Source organism: Mauremys mutica, chromosome 7 (assembly GCF_020497125.1).
Source record: "Mauremys mutica isolate MM-2020 ecotype Southern chromosome 7, ASM2049712v1, whole genome shotgun sequence".
Taxonomy (NCBI): domain Eukaryota; kingdom Metazoa; phylum Chordata; order Testudines; family Geoemydidae; genus Mauremys; species Mauremys mutica.
In genome coordinates, this window is record NC_059078.1 from 25,368,601 (window position 1) to 25,392,974 (window position 24,374).

Sequence of the window (24,374 nt, forward strand, 5' to 3'; positions counted from 1 at the left end):
AAAACGTGAACCCTAAATGCTTGAATACTACAAGGTAAATAAAAAGAACACTTTTTTTTTTAAATTGTTTTTATGCTAAGATCACGATATTTTAGGCCTGAATCATGATTTTTGAATTCTTGGGGCCACTGATACTGAGACAAACTGAAGTGAAATTAGTAGAGTATGCATAAATTGACCATTGAGAGCATCACTAATGGGCCACGTAAACTAGTGTTTACTGGGGGGTGGGGGGGGAACCACCCGTGAAAATCCTAGTTGGAAGAACTGGGAGTAAAGGCTGACAGCTAAAGGTCAGACTCCTTCCCTTACCTAGCGGATTTTTTACTTCCAACAGCCACTACCTCTTATAACCCGCTACAGGCTTATGATAGCCGCAGTCCCAGGGAGGGACTTGACACCGAGTCGTGAGGCACAGAATAACGTACCCAGCGCAACCCACTGAATACCCTGGACAAAGAGCAAACAGAACATGAACTTGGCGGGGGGGAGGGGGGCGCATCAGACGTTGCCGGGGCGTCTCTGAGACGTCACCTGCCAGAACAAACCCAGGTGCCGACACGTCACGTCGCACGTTTTACATGACACCGTTTTGCAGGCCCTAGCCCTGACTGTGGAAGCCCGTTAGCCGCAGGCGGGGCGAGGCACAGCCCTGCCCGGCTTTGGGGAGCGGGTCATTCTGGAGAGCCGGACCACGGGGACAGACACGCCCAGCGCAGAGGAGCCAAAAGCCGGGCACTGCCCTGCTTACCCCAGGTTCATGGCCCTTCCCCTGCTACACCCGCGGGATGCGGCGACAACCCTCTTAGAGGCGGCAGCGCGGCTGGAGCGAGACCGACGCCGCTGCCGGGAGCCCTAGTGTGTGTACGTTGGTTGCTGCCACCGCACAATGAGACGGGCGGCGATAGGCTTCCCCAAGGCTCGGGCCCTCCCGCCAATGAGCGCCCCTTACACTGCGGGGCTGGCTTCGCCTGCGTGCGAGGCATTGTGGGGGCTGGAGTCCGGAGCTTCGCTCCCGCCCCGGCCGCGCGCTGCTGAGCGGGTGACGCAGGGGCCTCGCGGGGCGGTTCCAACAGCCGCCGCCGCCGCGGGTACCGCGCGCCCATGGGGCTGCCCTAGATACAGAACTGCTAGTAGGGCGGTTGGCGGCGGGGGTGGTAATGGGACATGTATTGGAAGATACATGTGAAGATGTATTGGAGTGGGGGAGGGGTAGATGCAAACTCTCCGTTAGTTTTGTATCCTGCATAAAATAGTAACTGGGGGAGGGGACATACAGAAACCCTAATTCTGCAGTGAGGTTTGCACAGGGCCACGGAGGGGGGGCAAGTGGGGCAATTTGGCCCAGCAGGGGCCCCCACAAGAATATAGTATTCTATAGCATTGTAACTTTTTTTTTATGGACGGGGCCCCCGAAATCGCTTTGCGCCAGGCCCCCTGAAGCCTCTGGGCAGCCCTGGGTTTGCATGGACAAAGCCTGGTGTGTGTTTCAGTGCTGGCTTGAGGCCCAAATCATGATTATTATTATTATGTTCTTTATTATTAATTTTGGTTGGGGAGAAAAATGCAGTAGGTACAAAAGTATTTAAGAATATTTGGGAGGTGGAGTAAAAGCACACAATAGTTCATTGGGGATACAAGTGTATTCAAACTGGTTGGGAATCTGTCACTCCCCAACTTACTAAAAATTGGGGAGGGGTCTAGACCAAATTATTAGTAATATATTAAAAATCAACTAAGGGCCCAGTTGTGCAGTTACACATGTGAGTGACTTTCACTAGACTCAACACTTTACTTAGTAGGGGGTTTTCTTGTTACAAAAGTATTATTTTTTTTGCTAGAGGAATAGATAGGGAGCTATGGTTGCTTGCTACTGTTGAAAATCAGGCTACTCATTTAGATGTCACATATTGGTTGGGTGATGAGCTCTAGTCAGTCAGGTTTGAAAATGTTGGGTTAAGTGTTTAAAAGTGGTCAGATAAGAGGCCACTTTCAAAACACTGGCCCTTAACACCTTGAGGATCAGTTCCTTAGTACATAGTCTTCAGCTGACTTTTTGTCCTCCTTGGACATCTCTTCCCTTGCCTCCTATTGAACAGCTAGAATTGCAGCTCCCTACCTTTGTATTGCCATCAATGATGCTTTATGGGAAATGTTTCAGGAGTAGGACATTGAGCACCCTGTAACCTATTGCTTCCTTGACATAGTTTCTTTAATAACAGGGCATATGAAAAATACTATTATTTTTTAATCGGAATCCTGAAGTTTTTACTACTTTTTCAGGGAGAATTACTTATGACTTCATAGCGGGGATTAGGCTCTGATTCAGGAAAGCGTTTAAGCATCTACTTGTGTCCATCCCTATTCAAGGCAACATTTAAACTCATACTTAAAATGAAATGTGCTTATATCCTCTTGATTTCAAAGGAAGTAAGCACATATTCTAATAGTGTCCTGAATAGCAATGCAAAGTAAGTATTTGGCCTCAGCCTGAATATAATGAATCATATACTAGAGTTCTTACCTAAAACTCCCGCTGAAATCAACAGGAATTTTGCCTGAATAAGGACCACAAGATTTGTCCTGATACAAGTAAGTGGCAGTCAGATAATGATGATTAATCAGGCTGGATTTGATGTGTACAAAAAACCTAATTTATCTGATGCTATTTGGAATTACTTTGGATAATTACTGTGCCATACTAACTCATCTCATATTTAACAGACTTTCACCTGTTTCCATCCAAATGCACCTTCCTATGTAGTAGTATGCTATTGTTGATCTGGTGACTAAAAAAGCCAAACAGCCAATCTTAGACACTTTGGACTAGATCCTCAAAGGTATTTAGGTTCCTAACTCCTTTGATCTGAGACCTCCATTTAAGGACCAGAATAAAGAAGGAAAAGAGAATCAACACAGGAAACTTTTCTCAGTAAGCTGCTAAAATTGAATTTAAGTTCTGTGAATAGAGGAAATGCTATATTTGATTACAGATTACAATTTAGCTTTTTTGCTGGCTCCTCTGTTCCAGCCCCTTTCCTTCAGCTCTTCATTTCACTCAGATATGCCAGAGACACCAGCTGTAGGCTGGCTGAATTTATTTTATTTATCTAGCTGATGTATTTTCATGATCATCACGGTGTCTGAATATCTGAAGAATATCTGAAAACAAAATACTGGGGAAAATTAGACTTCTTCATTTCAAAGATGATAATATACCAAAATATTTAAAACAAAATTCTGTGCCATTTTGAGGTTTGACCATCTGTTCAGAGAATATATTGTATTTGTCTGTCTAATTTAGATTGTAAAATATTTGGGACAAGGACATGTCTTTCTCCATGTTTTGCCGAGTGCCAAGCACTCTTTCAACTTTCAGCATAATATTTTTCTTTCCACTATTATTAGCAAGTCTGTATCAGAATTGCTACTTTAAAACTTCCACCTTCTTTCAATCAAATAGCTGTGTTTCAGATAGGTTTTTTGTGCAGGTTGGCTCTTTTTGTGTTAGTTCCTGTTCATATTTCTAACCTTCATAGGTACATTTTGTATCTTTCCCCCCCCCCGCCCTCACTGGTGTTCATAACTCATTTCCGTTATAGGTGAACAGAATGTAAATTAATTTGCATATCGTTCAGATGACTAAGGCCTGGGCTACACTAGCGGGGGAGGGGGGGATTTCAAACTAAGATATGCAACTTCAGCTACGCTTATTTGCGTAGCTGAAGTCAAAGTATCTTAGTTCGACTTACCTGGCCGTCCTCATGGCGGTGAGTTGACCGCCACGGCTCCCACGTCGAATCTGCTTACTCCTCCTGCCAAGGTGGAGTACGTGCATCAATTTGTGGATCGATTTATCGTGTCCAGATGAGACATGATAAATCAATCCCCGATACATTGACCACTACCCGCCGATCCAGCGCGTAGTATAGACGTACCGTAAGTAAGACTGGCCCTATCCTCAATCTCCTCAGCACCTCACGGGACGCATCCCTCTAGCTCAATGCATTGAGGTATATCATTACTGTATATGGTGACCAAATATTGATTTGTTGCACAAAATCCAAACAAATTAGGTTTGATCAGAGGAGATATAGGAGGCTGAAGAGACTCTTCCCCTTTTAGCCAATGGCAGGGATTGCAACACTATTACATCCACAGCCTCTACTACAGTGTCTTTCAACCCACTACATCCCTAGGCGATTACTTTAGCTAGTGGTTTTATATAGTAATGGACCCCCTAACCTGGCCACATCCTATCCCCAACATGCCTGCACACTGCACCACAGACCATTGCTCTATGGTGGCAGGAGTGTGGAGATCCTCAAGGCTGTCTTTTGAGAGCTATTTTCTTTTCTTCCCTCTTCCGCTGTCCTCTCTTTGGTTCTTGCATGGCCACAGGAGGGGAAGTCTTCAGGGGGCAGTGGGGGAAGGAGATATGGTCCTAAATCTGCCAGTTTTTTTTCCAACTATATTCTTTCTTCACAACTTCAAATATAGTGTTCCAACAGCAAAGTTTCATTTTTTAAACAAAATAGTAGTATCATTTCCAGTCTCCATGTAAGCCAGCAGGTGGCAGTATAGTTTCAAGCATATCCGCAAAAGCTTGACTTTCTCATGGAGGAAAATGTATTTTAAGCAGTCTGCAAACACCAGTTTTTAAAAGTTTCCTTTTAAAACAACGATTTTTTCATTATCTCCAGGCTATTTTATCAATTAATTTTTTTTTCAGAAAGCACCAGCAGTTTGCTAGACTTTTTTTCCAGACAAATTTGAAGATAAGGTTCCTGCTTCAAAGGTCTTACAATCTAAAAAGAGGTTACCATCTAAATCATAGAACTGGAAGGGACCTCGAGAGGTCATCTAGTCCAGTCCCCTGCACTCAAAGCAGGACTAAGTATTGTCTAGACCATCCCTGAGAGGTGTTTGTCCAACCTGCTCTTAAAAATCCTCAAATGATGGAGATTCCACAACCTCCCTAGGCAATTTATTCCAGTGCTTAACCACTCTGACAGTTAAGAAGTTTTTCCTAATGTCCAACCTAAACCGCCCTTGCTGCAATTTAAGCCCATTGCTTCTTGTCCTGTCCTCACAAATTAAAAACAATTTTTCTCCCTCCTCCTTGTAACAACCTTTTATGTACTTGAAAACTGTTATCATATCCCCTCTCAATCTTCTCTTCTCCAGACTAAACAAACCCAGTTTTTTCAGACTTCCCTCATAGGTCATGTTTTCTAGACCTTTAATCATTTTTGTTGCTCTTCTCTGACCTTTCTCCAATTTGTCCACATCTTTTGTGAAATGTGGTGCCCAGAACTGGACACAGTACTCCAGTTGAGGCCTAATCAGCGCAGAGTAGAACGGAAAAATTACTTTTCATGTCTTGCTTGCAATACTCTCACTAATACAGCCCAGAATGATGTTTCCTTTCTTTGCAACAGCGTTACACAGTTGACTCATATTTAGCTTGTGATCCACTATCACCCCCAGATCCCTTTCCCCAGTACTCCTTCCTAGGCAGTCATTTCCCATTTTGTATGTGTGCAATTCATCGTTCCTTCCTAAGTGGAGTACATTGCATTTGTCCTTATTGAATTTCATCCTATTTACTTCAGACCATTTCTCCAGTTTGTCCAGATCATTTTGAATTTTAATCCTATCCTCCTAAATAATATTGATCTAGTGCTGCTGTTCTGTTTTAGGCGAGTTCCATATGTTATACATCTGCACAAATTGCTACCCTTTTGCCAAGATACCACTCTTTATTGTATTTTTTTTACTTTGGTTCCACAGTAATGTCAAGTATCATGTTAGTCTGGCTCTGTAAAAAGTGACAAAGAGTCCTGTGGCACCTTATAGACTAACAGACGTATTGGAGCATAAGCTTTCATGGGTGAATACCCACTGCGTCAGACGCAGCGTCTGACGAAGTGGATATTCACTCATGAAAGCTTATGCTCCAATACATCTGTTAGTCTATAAGGTGCCACAGGACTCTTTGTCACAGTAATGTCAGTTCTTCTTCAAGTGCTTGTTCATGTCCATTCCAGTCAGGGGTGGGTGTGTGTGTCTGTGTGTCTGTGTGCACGTGCACGTGCACAATAGCCGGATAAATTTTTCTTTAGTGGCATCCGTGGGTCGGCTTTGGTGCCCCCTGGAGTCGCTCAATGTAGAGCCCTACCGAGCCACCACCCCCTCAGTTCCTTCTTACTGCTAGTGACAGTAGCTGGAACTTCCCCCGTGCTCTTGCTTTGGCAAGCAACTTAGCAGTTCTTTACTTATGCTGTACATAATTAGTTTCCAGGTTTCCCTGGCTGACATCATTCGAGGCCTCAGACAGTGTCCCACTACCACAGCAAGAAACTGCCTGAAGCTTCTGGGACACATGGCTGCCTGTACCTATGTGGTACAGCACACCAGACTCAGGCTTTGACTTCTTCAGTCGTGGCTCGCGTCAGTGTATTGCCCAGCCCGAGACAGCTTGGACAGGATAGTGACCCTGCCTCGCCTGGTCCTTGACTCCCTCCTGTGGTGGCTCAACCCTCAGGAGGTGTGCTCAGGGGTCCCCTTCGCCAGTCCACAACCGTCTCTTTCACTAGTGATGGATACATCAGACTTGGGTTGGGGAGCACACCTAGGAGACTGCAGGACTCAAGGTCTCTGGTCCCAAGGGGACATGGCTCTCCACATCAACGTCAGAGAGTTGCGAGCAGTGTGCCTAGCATGCCAGACCTTCCGAGCATACTTAACGGGACAGTGTGCATCAGTCCTGACAGACAACACAACAGCAACGTTCTATATCAACAAACGGGGGTGCACACTCCTCTCCCCTGTGTCAGGCAGCCCTCATGCTCTGGGACTTCTGTGTAGAATATTCAGTACACCTGCAAGTGTCATATCTTCTCGGTACGTTTCACAGCCACAGGTGGTCCCTTCGTCCACACATCGCAAACATAATCTTCCAGAAGTGAGGTCTTCCCCAGATAGACCTATTCGACACGCAACACAAAAGGAAGTGCCAGCAGTAGTTCTCCTTACAAAATCACAGCCCGGGCTTCAGAGCGAACAGGTTCCTCCCCCCATTGGGGAGGTGGTCTCCTATATGCATTTCCTCCCGTACTGCTCATTCACAAGATGCTCCTCAAGATCAGAAGGGAACGAGCTCAGATCATATTGATAGCTCCAGCCTGGCCCCGCCAGCACTGGTACACATTTCTCCTAGACATGTCCGTGGAAGCCCCAGTCACCCTGCCGCTCTTCCCGGATCTTCTGATGCAAGATCACAGTCGTCTTCAACATCCAAGCCTCGAGTTGCTTCACCTCACAGCATGGAAGCTCCATGGTTGAACCTGATGAAGCTTTCCTTTCAAACCAGGTAAGGCAGGTCCTCCTTGGCAGCAGAAAACCCTCTACGAGAGCTACCTACCTTGCCAAGTGGAGGAGACTTTCAGTCTGGTCGAGGCAGTGCCATTCGTACCCGATGCTTGCCTCCATACCGCTCATTCTGGACTATCTCCTCCATCTGAAGCAGCAGGGACTTTCTGTGTTGTCAGTAAGGGTACATTTAGCCGCCATCTCGGCCTTCCACCCAAGTCAGGAGGGCCACTCGGTGTTTGCTGACCCCATGGTTAGCCAGTTTTTAAAAGGGCTCGACAGGCTATACCCTGATGTCCGTCAGCCTGGGACCTTGACCTGGTCCTGTCTCGACTCATGGGACTGCCCTTTGAACTCTTAGCGACATGCTCCCTGCTTAGGGTGACCAGATTGCAAGAGTGAAATTCCAGGATACATTGGTCGAGCAGGGGGTGCGGGAGACAGACACGGATGCACAGCCCCGACCGGAGCCAGAGGCATACTTGTCCGCCTGGCCCTGTGCTACCAGCGTGCCCCTTCCTGTTGAGGGTGGGCCCATGCTGCACCACACAGCTCCCCTGCCCAGCGCCCTCTGGATCCACTATGCCCAGAGCCCACTACAACCCTTCCACCCCAAATGCACAGTGCTGTGCACACACAGTCCACCCAGCGCCCTCCTGCCCATAACCCCACCGCAACTGCCCAGCACCCCCCACACACAACCCCCCACTCACTAGTTTCCCAATACACAGATTTCCCCTCCCTCCCTTTCTTTCTCCAATGCCCTTACCCACATCCCCACTACCACAACTACACAATGCCCCACACAGACCCGCACTGCCCAGTGCCCTGACACACACAAAGCTCCCCACTGCCCAACTCCCTCCACACTGTCACAGCCCAACACCCTCCACACCCTCACAGCCCAGCACCCCCCACACACCTCCCAGATACTCACTCCATCACACCCTGCCCCCTTCCCTGACTGCACTCACCAGCCCTGCTGGGAGGTCTCTGGCTTCTAGGGTGAGAGCAGCGAGGGGAGTCTCCAGACTCTCCACGTGCTGCACCCGCCACAAGCGCAAGCTCCATGGCTCCCACTGGCCAGGAAAAGCGCTGGGGCGGGGCTTGCAGGTGCCGGCAGCACGCAGACCCCCCCCACCCTAAGAGCCAGAGGGACCTTCCAGGGGGCAAGGTGGGGAGTCCCGGCGGTGCTCACCTGGGACGGCTCCCATCCCAGGAAGCATCCAACAGGCTGGTCCCGCTGGCTCCTAGGGTTGCGGGTCAGGTGGGGAGGGGGGAGGGTTCTCTTCCTGCTCCCAGCGCCTGCAAGCCCTGCCCCTGCAGCACGCGGCGCTCCTGCCAGCGGGCAGGCGCCGGGAAGTGCCCCAGGAAGCGGTGAGTGGAGGCGCCACAGCTGCGGTGTCGTGGTCTGGACGGTCCCTGATATTGGGACAAAGGGCATCCCGACCAATGTAAGGTCAGGACGTGGGACAAGTTCCCTAAAATCAGGACTGTCCCGATATCGGGATGTCTGGTCACCCTATCCCTGCTCTACCTCTCTTACAAGGTGGTGTTCCTGGTGCCGATAACCTCGGCCAGGAGGGTGTCTGAGCTTAAGGCTCTAACATCAGAGCCTTCTTATACCGTGTTCTATAAGGACACGGTTCAGCTCAGGCCTCACCCTGTTTTCCTCCCGAAGGTGTGTCACAGTTTCACATCAACCAGGACATCTTTCTCCTGGTATTCTACCCTAAGCTTCATTCCAGTGGCAGGGAGCAGAGGCTCCACTCTCTTGAATGTCCACAGGGCGCTGGCCTTTTACATCAAGAGAATGAAGCGGTTCAGAAAATCAGTCCAGTTATTCATGGCAGTGGCGGACAGAATGAAAGGTCTGCCTGTGTTGTCACAATGCATTTCGTCATGGGACACTTCCTGCATTCATGTGTACTACAATCTGGTGGGGGTTCCTGCACCCCCAATCACTGCACACACTACCAGGGTGCAGGCTTCATCAACAGCATTCCTGGTGCAGGTCCCTTCTCAGAAAATCTGCAGAGCAGCGACGTGGTCCTCCATCCACACTTTCACCACACATTATGCGATTACTCAGCAGGCTGGAGATGATGCGGCCTTTGGTAGAGCTGTACTTCGAGATGTGTTGTGCATGTCCATTCCAATACCCACCCTCCTACCCCTCTGTCGGAATAGCTGGCAAGAAGGAACTGAGGGGGTGGCGGGTTGGCAGGGCTCTATATTGAGCACCAGGAAGGTGCGACTTCAGGGGGTGCCCACGCTGACCCACAGATGCTACTAAGGGAAAAATTCTCCAGCTACTGTGCATGTGTGCGCATGCACACCTGATTGGAATGGACATGAACAACACATCTCGAAGAACAACAGTTACGAGAAGGTGAGTAACCGTTTTTTTTCCTGCCAGATGCTCTGGTGATGGATGTCAGTATAAAAGTTATAGCTAGATCTTCTGGCTTTTTAGTTTGTCCATCTGCCGTTTTGTGCTCATACTCCATTTCTACTACTTATATGTTTCCTCACCAGAGTGAGTTCAGTGGGTCTCAATGCCTGCTGCTGCCTCCTGCTCTGTCCTGTTGTCAGCAAGAGGTAGATGCTTTGTATTTCAGGACACCAAAGATCAGCAACTGCCCCACCAGATCTTGTCTGAGAAATAGAGGACGGGCAGCTCTGACAGGAAAAGATGCCTCATTATTTTTGTTGCATAATTCCCAGTCTGCCATACAATTTGGAGCAGCTCTGCTACAGAGCAGGGCCTTGTCACACAAGATCAAGTAGCCTTATAATATACATGGCTTTGGTTTTGGGATTTTAAAAAAATAATCCTGAGACAATCTAGGAAATGTATACTGTACAGAGGGGAACTGAAGGTCCCAGAATGGGGTAAATGTTAAAGGCAGAATACATTAACTTAACAGTTCCTTCATAACGAATCTGAAAAGAATCCTAAAATTCCTGCTGCAGAACAATTCTGTCTTCTAAAATCACTTTCTTCATTGTAGCCTGTGGTTGGTAAATAGAAAAGAATATTCGAAACCTTTACATATGAAGCCATGCATGAAGGGTTCTTATTGATCAAGCTATATATCTGCCACTGTCTCAGTGCTACTGCACATACACATGAGACAGTTAGAAAATATATAGTACGGGTAGGCTATAATGTTATATTGTCTGATGTTTTATGTTGCAAGAATGTTTTAAAATGTTTTCAGCCCTTGTGAGAAGACTGTGCAAATTTTATAGTTGTAGAGAAATGTAATGATTACATCATCATTGGAGCATGTCATCACTTTCATAATAAACCCTGATCCTGCACATGTTTTCTCCCCTTAATTATTCTTTTGGCAAAACTGATTACATATTTACCCAAGAGACTGAGAAAGTGGTTGTGAGAATCAGAGAAGCCAAAACTAAGTTACCTGTCTCCTCTCCCTGAACCTATCCCATGTCCCAAATATCCATTTTAACTTCTGTCATGACAAGCTGCTCCAGGACTGTCATGATCCCATTCATTACTCCCACAATGCTTGTCTCTCTCTGTCAGCACGGGGGTGCTATCAAGAATGACCACCAGTTCTGAGATAAGAGGAAAAATAAAAATACTTGCTCTACTGTATCTGAACAACTGGTTCAGAGTCACCAAACTTCTTTAAAACTTTAAGCCATCCCTTAGGGAGTCAAATGAAGGAATTGTTTCATGCTGTCTTTAAGATTAAAATATCTGAATAAGGATAACAATAAGATTAGGGGGATTATTCTGTAATAGTGACTACCTAAACCAGAGGTGGGTAAACTTTTTGGCCCAAGGGCCGCATCTGGGAATAGGAATTGTATGGCAGGCCATGAATGCTCACAAAATTGGGGTTGGAGTGCAGGAGGGGGTGAGAGGTCTGGTTGGGGCCAGAAATTAGGAGTGTGGGAGGAGGCTCTGGGCTGGGGTGGGGTGGGGGGTGAGGGCTCTGGGGTGGGGCTGGAGATGAGGAGTTTGGGGTGTAGGAAGGGGCTCCGGGCTGGGACCGAGGGGTTCGGAGGGTGGAAGGGGGATCAGGGCTGGGAATGGGGTGCGGGGAGTGGGTCAGAGGTGCACGGTCTGGGCAGCGCTTACCTCAATCGGTTTCCGGAAGCAGCGACATCCCCCCCCCCCCGGCTCCTACGTGGAGGTGCGGTCAAGCGTCTCTGTGTGCTGCCCCATCCGCAGGCACCACCCCTGCAGCTCCTATTGGCTGCGGTTCTTGGCCAATGGGAGCTGCAGGGGTGGCACTTAGGGCGGGGGCAGCTTTCAGAGCAGAGCCCCCTGGATGCCCCTATGCGTAGGAGCCGGAGTGGGGGCCAGGCTGCTGCTTCAAGGAGCCGTGTGGAGCGGCCCCCAACCCTGCTCCCCTGCTGGAGTGCCGAAGCGGGGCAAGCCCCAGACCCTGCTCCCCAGCGGGAGCTTGAGGGCCAGATTAAAATGGCTGGTGGGCAGGTTCTGGCCTGCAGGCCATAGTTTGCCCACCCCTGACCTAAACAATTCCTTCATTTGACTCTTTCTAGCAATATACTTATCTGTAAGAAAACAGCATAAAAGTATGTATCTTTCACTGGACATTTATTCCCTTATATCTAAGTTCTGCCTGGGGTGCACACATCTCTGACTAAAATAAACGGGAGTTATGTGCTCACATCCAAAAGAAGAATTTGTCCTCATTTCCTCTCTCCCTATACAGAACTCAAACCCATACTCTCTCGCCTGAGATTCTAATGGAAAATTTGAGAACTGGAGTAAGTTGGTATAGTCAAAGTCAATAGTTTCACTTATTTACCCCAGCTCTGAATTTGATTTGTGGTCTCATAATGTATTCATCCCTGAAGGCACTTAAGCACCTATTTTTGTTGTTCTTCTTTTGCTATTGGCTGTACATGGTTTTTTATTTTTTTTAAGGGACTAAAATGTGAGTTATTGCTGTTGAGGTGTAGTGGGCAATATTTATCATAAGTAAACGTCAGGAACTATGTAGATAAAATCAAGAATTTTCCCCTTACTTCATACTTGCTTTTCATATGCCCAGTTGTTTCTGCCCTTAACTACAGCAAAGTTATAGAACTCTAGAGCAGTTCAAATTATTGTGTGTTTTCATATCATGAATGAGGGGGGCAGGGGAAAAGAAGCTGAGCTACACTGTTATCAGAAGTTAAGAGATTAATCTTTGTATGCTGGGAGGAGGGAAGAAGATGTTTCATCAGCCTCCATATGCCTAGCGCTGCCTCCATTCCACTCAGCCTGAAATGGCTCCAACTGCCTTTACAACTTCTGTCCATAACAGACTCTCTTATCCTCTTGGCACCCATGTACTAATATTTCCCAGCCTGAAAGACCCAGACTATTCTTGCTGTCTCACTGGTTCCTCTCCAGCTTCTCTACCCAGAAAAACGCCAGTAAGCTAGCATTCCCTTCCTGTTACCATTCTTCTCAGAGGACTTCAGGAGGGGAAGGATTATGCATTTACATCTCTTCCCAATTACAGATTTAGAATCCAGTTAAGAAATGGGTGCCAGGAGGTAATCAAGGCTGCCATTTGGAAATCTTGTATCAGGGTTTTTTTAAATGTTTTGATTTGAATAGGTTAGAAAATGTGCTATGAAGTACACCTGGCCTTACATACCACTGTAGATCACAGGACACAAAAATATGGATTTACATGCATGTTTTGAAAATAACACAGACAAGTGATTCTCTTCCTGATAGACATTTATGGCTAACTTAGTAAAATGCCTCGGGACTGTATCTCCACTTGTAGGAGAGGTTCAGAGTTTTGTATTTGATGGACTTTCCTATCCCGTATCATGGAAAATAATATATGCCTGACCTCTCCTGAGAAGATTTATCTATCTTAGGGTTTGTACTGCTACCCATCACTATGATATACGAGCCCCTCCAAGGAAAATTAAACTGTCATAATAAGGTTCCCAGTAGACTTCATGGAGTCATTAGTTCTCCTGCCTTCTCAAGAGAGCAGAAAGAAGACCAATAATTGTTTTGGGTTTTTTTCATAAACATAGGCTGTAGTCCTTGGTGGTTGCTCATCAAAAGATATTTATAATGTGTCTAACTGTAAGTATTTTTAATGGTTTTTAATATAATATATATGTATTTAAAAAAAACCTGGAATTCTGTAGGGAAAAGGTGTGATCAAATGTTGCATTATGATGGGAAATGTGGAAATGAAGTTTCAGTTTCAAAATTCTAATGCTTGGCATCTTGACCTAAATATAATTCCCTTGGATGACTTATCTGTGAGTTATCAATTAAATGTGGTTAATGGAAGAAAATTAAAATATGGGTTGTTCAAGGCATATGATTTTCTTCTTTGAAAAGTGGCATCTGTTTAAAATCGGGATCTTTCAGCATGCACATTCCAAGAGATTTAATATAAACTATATTACAAAATTAAAAAGTCCCATTTACATTTTACCAGAGTATAGGTTAATATTCACAATTTGCTGTAATGTGCCAACAGATACAGTTTTTTATGTAGTTTCTCATCTGTGTTCTCATACATGTCTACATGTGAGGTGGGGGTTTTTTAAAGAAAAAAATCTCACATAGGGTTCAGAGGTTTGTCACAAGCAAAATACATAATTCAAAACAAATGTAAGACCTTCATAATAGAATTATTCATCACAACGGAGAAAAATTGCTGTCTTCAAGGTTTGCATTACCAACAAAAGTTGTAAATTAAGCTCTTAAACATACACATTTTTAAAATCTGCATCTGAAGTGGCTTGAATTGTATATGAAACACTATGGAGCAAATATATCCATTAACTTCAATAGTTACATCAAGGATGAATTTGGCCCAATGAGTTTAATTTTGTACATTGCTTTAACAACCAATATGAAGATTTGTCATATACATTTTTCATGCATCGTATTTTGCTTTGTCTTCTAATTTGTGTAAAGATACTATTAAATAAACTCATATACTTTTAAATGACATTTTAAAAATGTCTATTCCAAATATACAGAATATAATTTATAAAAATGGACTTTCTATATTTATAAAAAAGGTTAACACTTCCCTTAATACAAACATTTTTTGATATTAGTATGAAGGCCAGGCCACTTTTTAAAATACCCCTGGAAAAATCCTACTGAAATATCATGAATTATTTCCTTGGTAATATCAAAGTATCCAGTTTCCTTAACTGAACAACTGTTTCATAGGAGATGGCATGTAGTGAGTCTCTCTTGTAGGAAGGATGTTCCCAAAATATTCATCTATCAAAGTGGAGAACAAGAAGCATTCTATCCAGCTATTATGGTAGTGCAATTATCTAACTAATACCGAGAGAGATGCATTGTGCATTAGTGCTGATAATAGGAATTCTAAGGCATCTAATTGTGTCCAGCCTTTAATCTGAGATGCTGTCTCAAACAAATTAGGAAATTTAACTGTATCTTATATACATGCTGTAATTTAACTACAGTGGAGTCACATCTTACACAGGGGTTAGGTTCTAAATCAGCATGTAAGGTGAAAATCGCGGATAGTCAAAATTACCCTTGAAAATCCCTTAAATTGCCCATAAAGTACAGTATGCTGTACATGGTTTTCTATATACAACCCTGTACAGTAATATGTATAATCTATACAGTAATGTACAGTATAATAAAGAGTACATATGCAAAATATAATTTTATAGTACTGTATTTTTTATTACGGGGTAATTACAGGGGGTTGTCAGGGCTTGATGTCGATCCAGGAAATGGAGGTGACGGAGAGCTTGGGTAACGGAGAGCGAGTCGTAGATGAAGTGGTTGGCTCTGGTTCAGCTCGAGAAGTTGATTGTGTAGGCTCATCAGCTGCTGGATTTTTTTTCCTTGAAAAACATGGTGATCAGCAACTGTCACTGTTGTCTCTTGAGCTGCTCAAACATTTCTTGATATGGTCGCAAATCGTCCGTAATCCTACGTGTGATTTTGAGGCTTCATTCCATAGAAGGATCGTATTCAGAAATTAAATCATTCAAGTGTTTTGCTGCTTGGAACACTTCAGCAAATTTATGAAGATTCCAACTTGCTGGCTCTTCCTGTTCGTTGTCGTCATCTTAGTCTTCTGTAGACGATTTTATCAGTTCCTCTAACTCTTCATTAGTCAATGTTTCTCTATGGCTCTCAATTAATTCTTCAATTTCTTCTTCAAGGATGTCGACGAAGCCATCACCACCTACTTGCCTGGCCACCTGAACAATGCATTTCACTTCTTTGTCAATGGTTGGGAAACCCTTAAAATCATTCACACGCTCTTTCCATAGGTTTTGCCAACATGCATTGACTGTTTCAGGCTTGATTGCGTCCATTGCCTGTTTTAATACAAGTGATGCAATCGGCAACGTTGAAGGACTTCCAACATTCCATCACATTAAGATTGGGATCAGCATCCATAGCGCTACGTATCCGTGAGAACATAAGCCTCATGTGGGTGGCCTTGAAACAGCGAATCACACCTTGGTCAAGAGGTTGGGGGATGGAGGTGGTATTAGGTGGGAGAAGGACGACTTCAATGTCGTTATGTGCAAACCGGAGTGCTGCAGAGTGGCCAGGAGCATTGTCTAAGATCAGCAATACCTTTAAAGTCAAGTCCTTTCTCTACGAGGTACCACTTGACCTCTGGAATGAAACACTTGTGGAACCAATCCAGAAATAATGCTGCCATCACACAAGCCTTTTTATTTGATTGCCAGAACACAGGCAGGAGATTTTTGTTCTCACCTTTTAGGGCACGGGGATTTGCAGCTCTGTAGAGCAAGCCCGGCTTTATTAAATGCCCAGCCGCATAGCCACAAAACAACACAGTCACACGGTCTTTAGCTGCTTTAAAGCCAGGGGCTTGTCTTTCTGATTTCGAAATGTAAGTGCGGGCATTTTTTTTCCAGAAGAGCCCAGTCTTGTCAACATTAAAAACTTGTTCTGGAAGATAGCCCTTTTCTTCTATGATTTTCTTTAATTGTTTGGGGTAGGGTTTTGCTGCCTTTTCATTGGTAGATGCAGCTTCTCCAGTGGTCTGAACGTTTTTGAGGTTGAAGTGGTTCCTAAAACTGTTAAGCCAACCTTGACTGGCTTTGAATTCCTTCTCATCAGAAGGCTGTCCCTCTTCGGCAGGAGGTTTGAACAGTGCATAGAGGCTAAGAGTCTTTTCTCTTAATGTGTTGCCATCAATAGGCACATGTTTATGATTCATGTCTTCCAGACATAAGTTTAATGCCTTTTCAGTCTTCACTAAAGTCTTATCATGCACCTGGCCCATCACCTTAGCAGTTATTGGAGCACTTGATGCCATGGCTTGACGAATTTCTCTCTCTCGAATTTTGATGGCACGGATGCTAGATTTGTTGCCTCCATATTTACGCACCACGTTGGAGACTGACATACCATCTCTCAATAAGTCCAACACAGGCAGTTTTTCTTCCAGCATTGGAACAGACCGCTGTTTCTTTGGTTGAGCACCAGATGAAGTACTTGACTTGCGTTTAGGGGCCATGTTGTACAAAAAATATGTATCTTTAAACACTAGAATCACACTCAGCGTGGCAAGATGCTCACACTATGAGAGGCACGCGGGAACTGAGACCGACTGAGGGAACAGCAGATTCATGTCTCCCATCTCGCGCTCATTTTGGGGCATATGCTCATTGAGTGGAATAGTGGGTGGAATCGCCCGCACTATTTACAGGTATCTTGTTTTGCTTTTTTTTCCCGAGCACGTATAGTTGAATTTGCGTAAGTTAAGTGCGCGTATGATGCGACTCATCTGTATTACAGCTTTATTGTCACAATACAGACCCCTTCAAAGAATAAACCCTGCTATAGAATATGTTTCAAACAAGATCTGCTTAACTCAAATTTCTCTAGTTGTACCTACTTTCTTAAATTTTGGGGAGGGGGTCAACACAGTTAATCGTATCATTTTAGTCAGTGATCTTTAACATGGATTGCAATAGACAGTGCAGTCGTGGAGTTTGAATTACAGTTTGCTTAGCTTATTATCAACAGTCTCTTCATCTAATGTACTTTTATGGAGTGGAGACCCTACATTTAGTATCAAAGAGGTGAATAAAGAGAACACTGTAGGGCAGTGGTTCTCAAACTTTTTTTTTCCACGGACCACTTGAAAATTTGGATTAAAACACTCTATAAAAAACCCCTTAATAATAAACGTTTTTTGTTCTACAAATAAAAGCACATAACTCATATTTTAATATCAGTAGTCTTTCCTTTCTAATGCAATGGATGTGCCCTCTTTCCCTGCCGCGGCAGCCCCCAAGCTGGAGCTGGGAAGGAGAGGGGTCTCTCCCTCTCTCCCCTGCCATGGGAGCCCCTGAGCTGGGGCTGGGAGGGAGGGAGGTCTCTCCCCAGCAGCTGCAGTTCCGGAGCTGGGGAAAGTCGCCTCTTTCTCTGGCTGCCGCAGCCCTGCACATCCCAAATTCTCCCCCACCCCATCTTCTCACCCCACTGCTCCCTCCTACCTACTTCCTATTCCCCCAAGGCACCTTACATGTGCGTCTTCTCAGGGGCCAGGCACCTACTTAGTGGAGCCATGCTTGCGCAGCTCCACTAATTAGGGGGGTGGCCCTTCATTCTCTTGTGTGCGGCAACCCAGGCGCACACCTTAGAGGGAACTATCTGCGGACCACCTGAATGGAGCTCGCAGACCACTGGTGGTCCATGGACCACAGTTTGAGAACCTCTGCTGTAGGAATTAGACATTCCTATATTGCGGAATAGAGATCCTCTCTTCTCTGCATGTGTTGTATACCCATTCATGGATTTATTTCTCATTTTGTGTTCTGCATTCTAGCTGGGTTCCCTTCTTCAGTATTAATTAGTTTTCTTATGTATTATTAGCTAATCTTCTGCTTAGTTACTGATTTTTCAACTGCAGAATTTAATGTGGATAGTAGAATCCAAGGAACTGACCCTGACTGGAGGGATGAGAAAAATATATTTGCAAAAGTCTAAACATGATACCTCAAACTACTGCTTGCCCAAAAAAATTGATTAAAGTAAATGGACTTCTGGAAGGTAGAGTAGAGCAGCTAATATTTGCTCCGATAATGTAAGGATTATTGGAATGCTTGCAGGAAAAGAGTACGAGGCCCTACTTCATTTCATGACATTAATCACCAACACTCTTGAACTTTGTATGCAGGAGGATTTGCAAAATGTGAAAAAAATTAATAGTATTTTCAGATTATATGTCTCTTTTCTTCTGGCGATCTTGAAATCTCCTGGATCTGGGGCCGGGGTAAAAAGTTTGGGGACCACTGGAATAGGATCAGGATTTCACCATATGGCAAGAAAGGAGTCATGCTGGACGTGATGTCAGTTGTGCAGGCATTTGTGATTTTACTATCCTTTTTTGACTGGCCTGGAAAGATATCAACTCCAGTGCTACTACAGCTAATGTCTCAGGTGGTAGAGGGCTGCTTCTGTATCTAGAGTTTGTTTTAACACTGATGGTATTCGTGTACAGGCTAGTTGATAACAATAATGTCTGCTACCACTGTAATTACCCACAGTAGTTGTCCTAGACAGTCTATATTAAAATATTTCTACCTTTAATTTTCATTAATCAAAGCAAAGTGCAGTCCATAAGAACATCTGTCTAAGTTTTTTTGGAACTAAGGACTTTAGGCCCTAATTTGTACAACAAGTGAACAAATATGTAAGTCAAGTGTGGTGCACGATGTTACAGAGTGACTGGCTCCTTTAAGGGTACACAGTGGCCAGCCACACTTGTGCCATAATTAATTAGCTTCTTGTGATCCTCAGTGGGTAGGATTAAGAGGGTCATGAGATAGTTTAATAGACAGCTGGACCTCATAAAAAGGCTGGGAGATCAGTCTGGGAGTGGGTAGGCTTCTGTAGAAGGCTCTAAACTAGGCTTTGGAAGAGCAGTAATGAAATCACAGGAAGTGGGCAAATGCCTGTAGAAGCCTGGCAACTGCTGGAGGCCAGGTACTCCAGGGGAACCAGCCTTGAGGCCCAGTGCTCTGTACCGGAACAGGGAAGGATGCAAAGAATGGAGCCCATCAGGTGCTGAGATCAGTACTCCAGGGGAATGCGTCTGAGGGCTGTATGCTTTATCAAAAATAGTCTAAAATGGATGAGGGAGCAGGGCTCAGCGATAGGCTGAAGAGAAGTCCCCAAAGGACAGAAAACCCTTTTGTTTGTTGGGCTCGAAAGTTTTGTTTGCAACTTGGTTGGAGGCTCAAGCTATGTCTGCAGCATGGATCTGTGTGTGGAAAGCCAAGGAAATCCACCTTGGGGAGGGAAATTGAGGCAGGGAATGCCTACCAGTGCCACACTCAAAAAGTAGATCTGTGGAATGACATACAATTATAAATATGATCTGGGATCAGGCACCACTTTGTAAGGTAAGAAAGAGGAATTACCTTTCCATCCTGGAATGGTAACTTTCTGTAATTGCTTTGTCTAATATTTTAGTGTGCAAACTAGTAGAAAATGAAAGAATTGGAATTTTAAAACTACACCAATAGCTCCATTCACACCACTCATCCCAATTTTAAGGTATATCTTACAAAATACTTCTTAAAAGCCAAAGATTGATTATTTGCAAAGAAATGCAGCTGAAACTGGCCATGACATCTATTCTAACAAAGGATGTGGAATATGGAAGACAGTGGTCTAAATGTGAGAACTATCACTTTTAAAAATCACTGGTATTGTGCTCCTTTTCCTTTATTATGTGAGAACCCTTTCTCCTGCTAGAAGGGTTCAATGCTCATCCCTTCCACGTGGTTAGTGTCTCTCAACTGGCAGGAAGTGTTGGGAAAACAAACTGATTTGCACTCTTCCCCCAGTGATGACTAAGGGCCTCATGTTGGAGGGGCACAGAGAAAATCCCAGCTGGCTTTGTGCCACACAAAGCTGAGGAGCGCTCCAGGAATAAACTTCTGTGGGAGTAGAATCTGGCTGGATATTTTTTTTTAAAGCTGAATTGAGCACTGTATAAATCCTGTTGGTTCTATTAGCCTGAGAAATAGGTGTCCATAGTCAAGAGTTTCTCAAACTTTGCATAGTGTGGGCCGTGACTTTTACAGAAAGTGTGTCATGTGGACATCTCTCACTCAGGATCACACAGACTTCATCTCCTTCTACTTGTAATTACATAACATCCTCTGGGGATGACAACAACAGGCTGACATGGAAGAGTAAAATGAGGGGTCTTTTAATGTATTTTTAGTGCCTTTTAATGGCGTTTGCAGTGTTGTCCAGCCGTGTTGGTCCCAGGATATTAGTGAGATGAGGTGGGTGAGGTAATATCTTCTATATGAAGAAGAGCTCTGTATAGCTCGAAAGCTTGTCTTTTCCACCAACAGAAGTTGGTCCAATAAAAGATATTAACTCACCCACCCTGTCTCGTTAGCGGAGTTTAGCAGTTGGAAACAAGGAAATGGTATCTTCTTCATGTAACCAGCAAACCAGCAGCAAGTGCATCACAGACTGCCAGTGGACTACAGACCACAGTTTAAGACTGCAGCTATAGGCTGTTGTAAACCCAGGACCTTTCTTAAGGCAACATAATGCCTTATTATGTGTCATTGGGCAGGCTCAAATTCTTATTCAGTTTTTAGCTCTTCATAACTTAACTGTGAAATTATAAAGCATTTTTTGATACTAGCTTGCATTATACCTCGGGGAATGTAAATGTAAATTTTTATACTTGTTTACTTAATTGCTTTCCACTAAAAATATTAGAGAGAGTAATCCATCAACTTTCTGCAATCAAATGCAACCATGAGTGTATTAATCTTTAACTAGCACATCTGACAATTAATGAAGTGAACATATGAGCTGTATGCCAACTAAATTTGTTGCTGAAATCAAGCAAAAAAATCTCTTTCAAGAAAAGCAGTGATATTGATTGGCAGTATAGTTGGGTAAAGGACTTCACATTCTGATTCGACAGCATGAGAGTTCATGGCACAGTAGTCAGTTTCTGAGACTACTATATCTACACACTAAAATACTCCCAATATTCTTTTATGGAGTGATGCACGTTTCTTGAAATTTGAATGGTAGTTCTGTTGCCAAAACGTGCAATCATCATCCTTTTAATCTCAGTACATGACTTCTGGCATTTCCCGCTGATATTTTTGGGGCTAAGTGATAGTTAAGATAGAGGTTGTATTAACAGGCTCTCCTCCCCACTCCATCCTGTTAAAGCTTGTCACCATAAAAGCATTCATGGCATGGAAAACTTGTATTTCTTTAATTACATACAGCATATGGCAATTGAAGTGTTTGAGATATAGTGCTAGTGAAGCATCTTGCATATCTCTTGGATGGAAAAGCAGATGAACGCTTAGAAATATTATTGGAGAGAAGCAAATTCTGTTCTCAGAAATCAACAGGCACAAACATATGTACTTTGGTCATGGCAAGTGCAGAGATGGGAATAATTGAGAAAATTATTGTAGAAGTAATGGTGGCAGGTAATCATAGTAGGAGATGACCAGCAAGGAGATGGTATGTGGCAGATCATTGGGATGTCAACTGCTGAGTGTGTGAAGTTAGCAATGGATCAAGAAGGCTTCCAAAAATTTGTGCTATAATGTCACCAGAATTCAGACATGAATAAATATGGCACCCAGTAAAAACTCTAGTCACACAAAAAAGCATGCAGTTGTCCTCACACATTGAGGTTCATTACAGTACAACTTTAAAATGAGAAAACACCCTTTAAGGTGTTTTTTACCTGAATTTATATAAATATAGAATCTTTATTAGCAAGTATGTGAAGGGGGGCCATTTCCTCCCACTCCTATTTCTCTTTGATTTTTTTTTCTTTAAGATCAATTTAATCATCTTGGGGCCATATTCACAGATGGCAAAACCTGTCACAACTCCATTCGTGTCTTCCATAAAAAATGAAACTTTTAATCCACTTTTAACTTTTAGGAGCCTCTAGAACGCTGGCGCCCCTAGGCATGCGCCTACTGTGCCTAATTGGAAATCTGACCCCGGTTGAAGTGAGTTTTTTGCTTCAAAAAGAAGAGTGTACTCCCTGCATATTTATTGTCTGTACATGTACTTGGTGCTTTAAAGTTCCAGACAGTCTTTCTCCCTTATTATTTACCCATTCTAACTTATTTTACCATCTCTTCATGGAAGTTTTGCCAATTAAAAATCCCTGTTTGTTGTGAATTTGAACATTCAAAATAATAATAGTAACTACACAAATCCTTTTATCAGGATCATCAAGGCTAAATGGGGTGAAGATGGAAATATTTTGTAGTAAATGAGGAAAGGCAATAGAGAGATTGAGAATGTTATCAAGTGCAGAATGGATTATGGTCAAAGGTAAATATCAGTTTATATCCACGTTTATTACATTTCTTTCTACAGTCATATTAGAAAAGAAATAAAAATGCAGTGTCTTGTACTACATTATAAAACACAATGGTTGTCTGGAACAGAAATAGCAACTCAGGTGAAATTATAGTGCTTGTTACCTATATAAGCAGGGGTTCTCAAACTGGGGGTCGGGACCCCTCAGAGGTTTGCAAGCTTATTACATGTCTCCACCCCAACCCCACTTTGCTTCCAGCATTTATAATGGTGTTTATATATAAAAACATGTTTTTAATTTATAAGGGGGGGGTCGCACTCAGAGACCTGCTATGTGAAAGGGGTTACCAGTACAAAAGTTTGAGAACTGCTGCTATATAGTGTATGTTTCCACCATATGTTCGGGGGTGGGGAGTGAGACTTCGCACTTCAGTAAAATTAAGCATTGAGTGGTGCTGAAGTTTCAATATCAGCTATATAATGTAGGGTCAAGTTTGTTTGGATGTTTGTAGAATGAAATTGCTAAGAATGAATGATCAGTAACATCGAAGTCTTTAGATTAGCCAACACTTTTCTGAAGGATACATCATTACTTTCAGAAAAGACACGTGTGTTATGATATGAATTTTAATATAACACCATAAAAGCAAAGATTTCCATTTAGCACTCCATTCTTGTCAGGAAAGCATCTCATCTTCTGCAAAATAGTTACAAATGAGTCTCTCACTCCTCAAGGCTTGACTGAAATGCATTATGCGCAAATCTGACAACTCTTCAGTATGATTTGCAAGCTGCAGAGAATTCCAAACACTTCTATATTCCTAGGAAGAAATTCACTTCAGTATAGAGGGCTTGTGGAGACTATATGCATCATGTATGTCCATATTGCCTGTATTGAAAAACCCATATTAACAGGTGTGTTAGGACTGGCCTGCTTAGTTCCTGCAGCTTAAAATATTTCTTGAATATCTGATTTTCCGCCCCCCTTCACCTATTTAAGAATTTTCTCTTTAGATGTAACACCTTTTCAGACAATGCATGTAATATTTTTGCTGAGGAGTCAAATCAGACTTATATGCTCCCTCTGGGACTAAAAATCTTGAAGGTGATTATTTTCTTCTTCCTTTTTTGTTTTAGAAGTGGATGTAGATGTCATAAAATTGGCACTGGGGACCTCATCAGCTAATTCAACAGCTTCATGTACAGTAACTGACAAAGGTGAGCATGACGAGGACTGCGAGGAAAGAGAAAATCATTCCAGGCGCCTTTGTGTTACAAGAGTATTTGTTATAATTAAATAATGTCTACTGATGTTTCACCATTATACTTCTGCATGATATAGGAGACAGGCTAATAGCAGAAAAAGCAGAAAGTGTCCCCACAGAAACTCAGAAATAAGCAATATATTATTTGGTACCACATATCTTAAACATGGGGTGGGGGAAAGCTGACCCGCCTGTACTGTGTACTGAATATATTAACCAAATATTAGAACCACTCATGGTATTTGTTGAACTCCCACCTAAATGTGAAGGCCAATTGGCAAAGATTGGATACTAATTAAGTAAAATACAGATACAAAGTCTTTTGAAAATTCCACAAAAGCCAAAGGCTCACTCCAAAGTTCTTAAAC

The 24,374-nt window shown here is 43.7% G+C and overlaps 1 protein-coding gene and 1 long non-coding RNA gene across 19 annotated transcripts in view; one reads left to right on the forward strand and one right to left on the reverse strand.

The window, feature by feature from the left end:
- Window positions 1-971, reverse strand: part of CCDC66 (coiled-coil domain containing 66) — an 86,436-nt gene extending 85,465 nt beyond the window's left edge. For 8 of the 15 annotated variants that reach the window (XM_045024271.1, XM_045024268.1, XM_045024269.1 and 5 more), the window contains exon 1: window positions 752-896. In XM_045024271.1, the coding sequence (XP_044880206.1) occupies window positions 752-762 (11 nt within the window). In that variant the 5' untranslated portion in view covers window positions 763-896. The other 7 variants (XM_045024260.1, XM_045024259.1, XM_045024265.1 and 4 more) reach the window with 5 other exon arrangements.
- The window catches only part of LOC123374370, a 45,009-nt gene continuing 21,181 nt past the window's right edge, over window positions 547-24,374 (forward strand). For all 4 annotated transcript variants that reach the window (XR_006581080.1, XR_006581081.1, XR_006581079.1 and 1 more), the window contains exons 1-3: window positions 547-756; window positions 22,646-22,753; window positions 23,879-23,959. This is a non-coding gene — a long non-coding RNA (uncharacterized LOC123374370). The remainder of the gene's footprint in view (window positions 757-22,645; window positions 22,754-23,878; window positions 23,960-24,374) is intronic.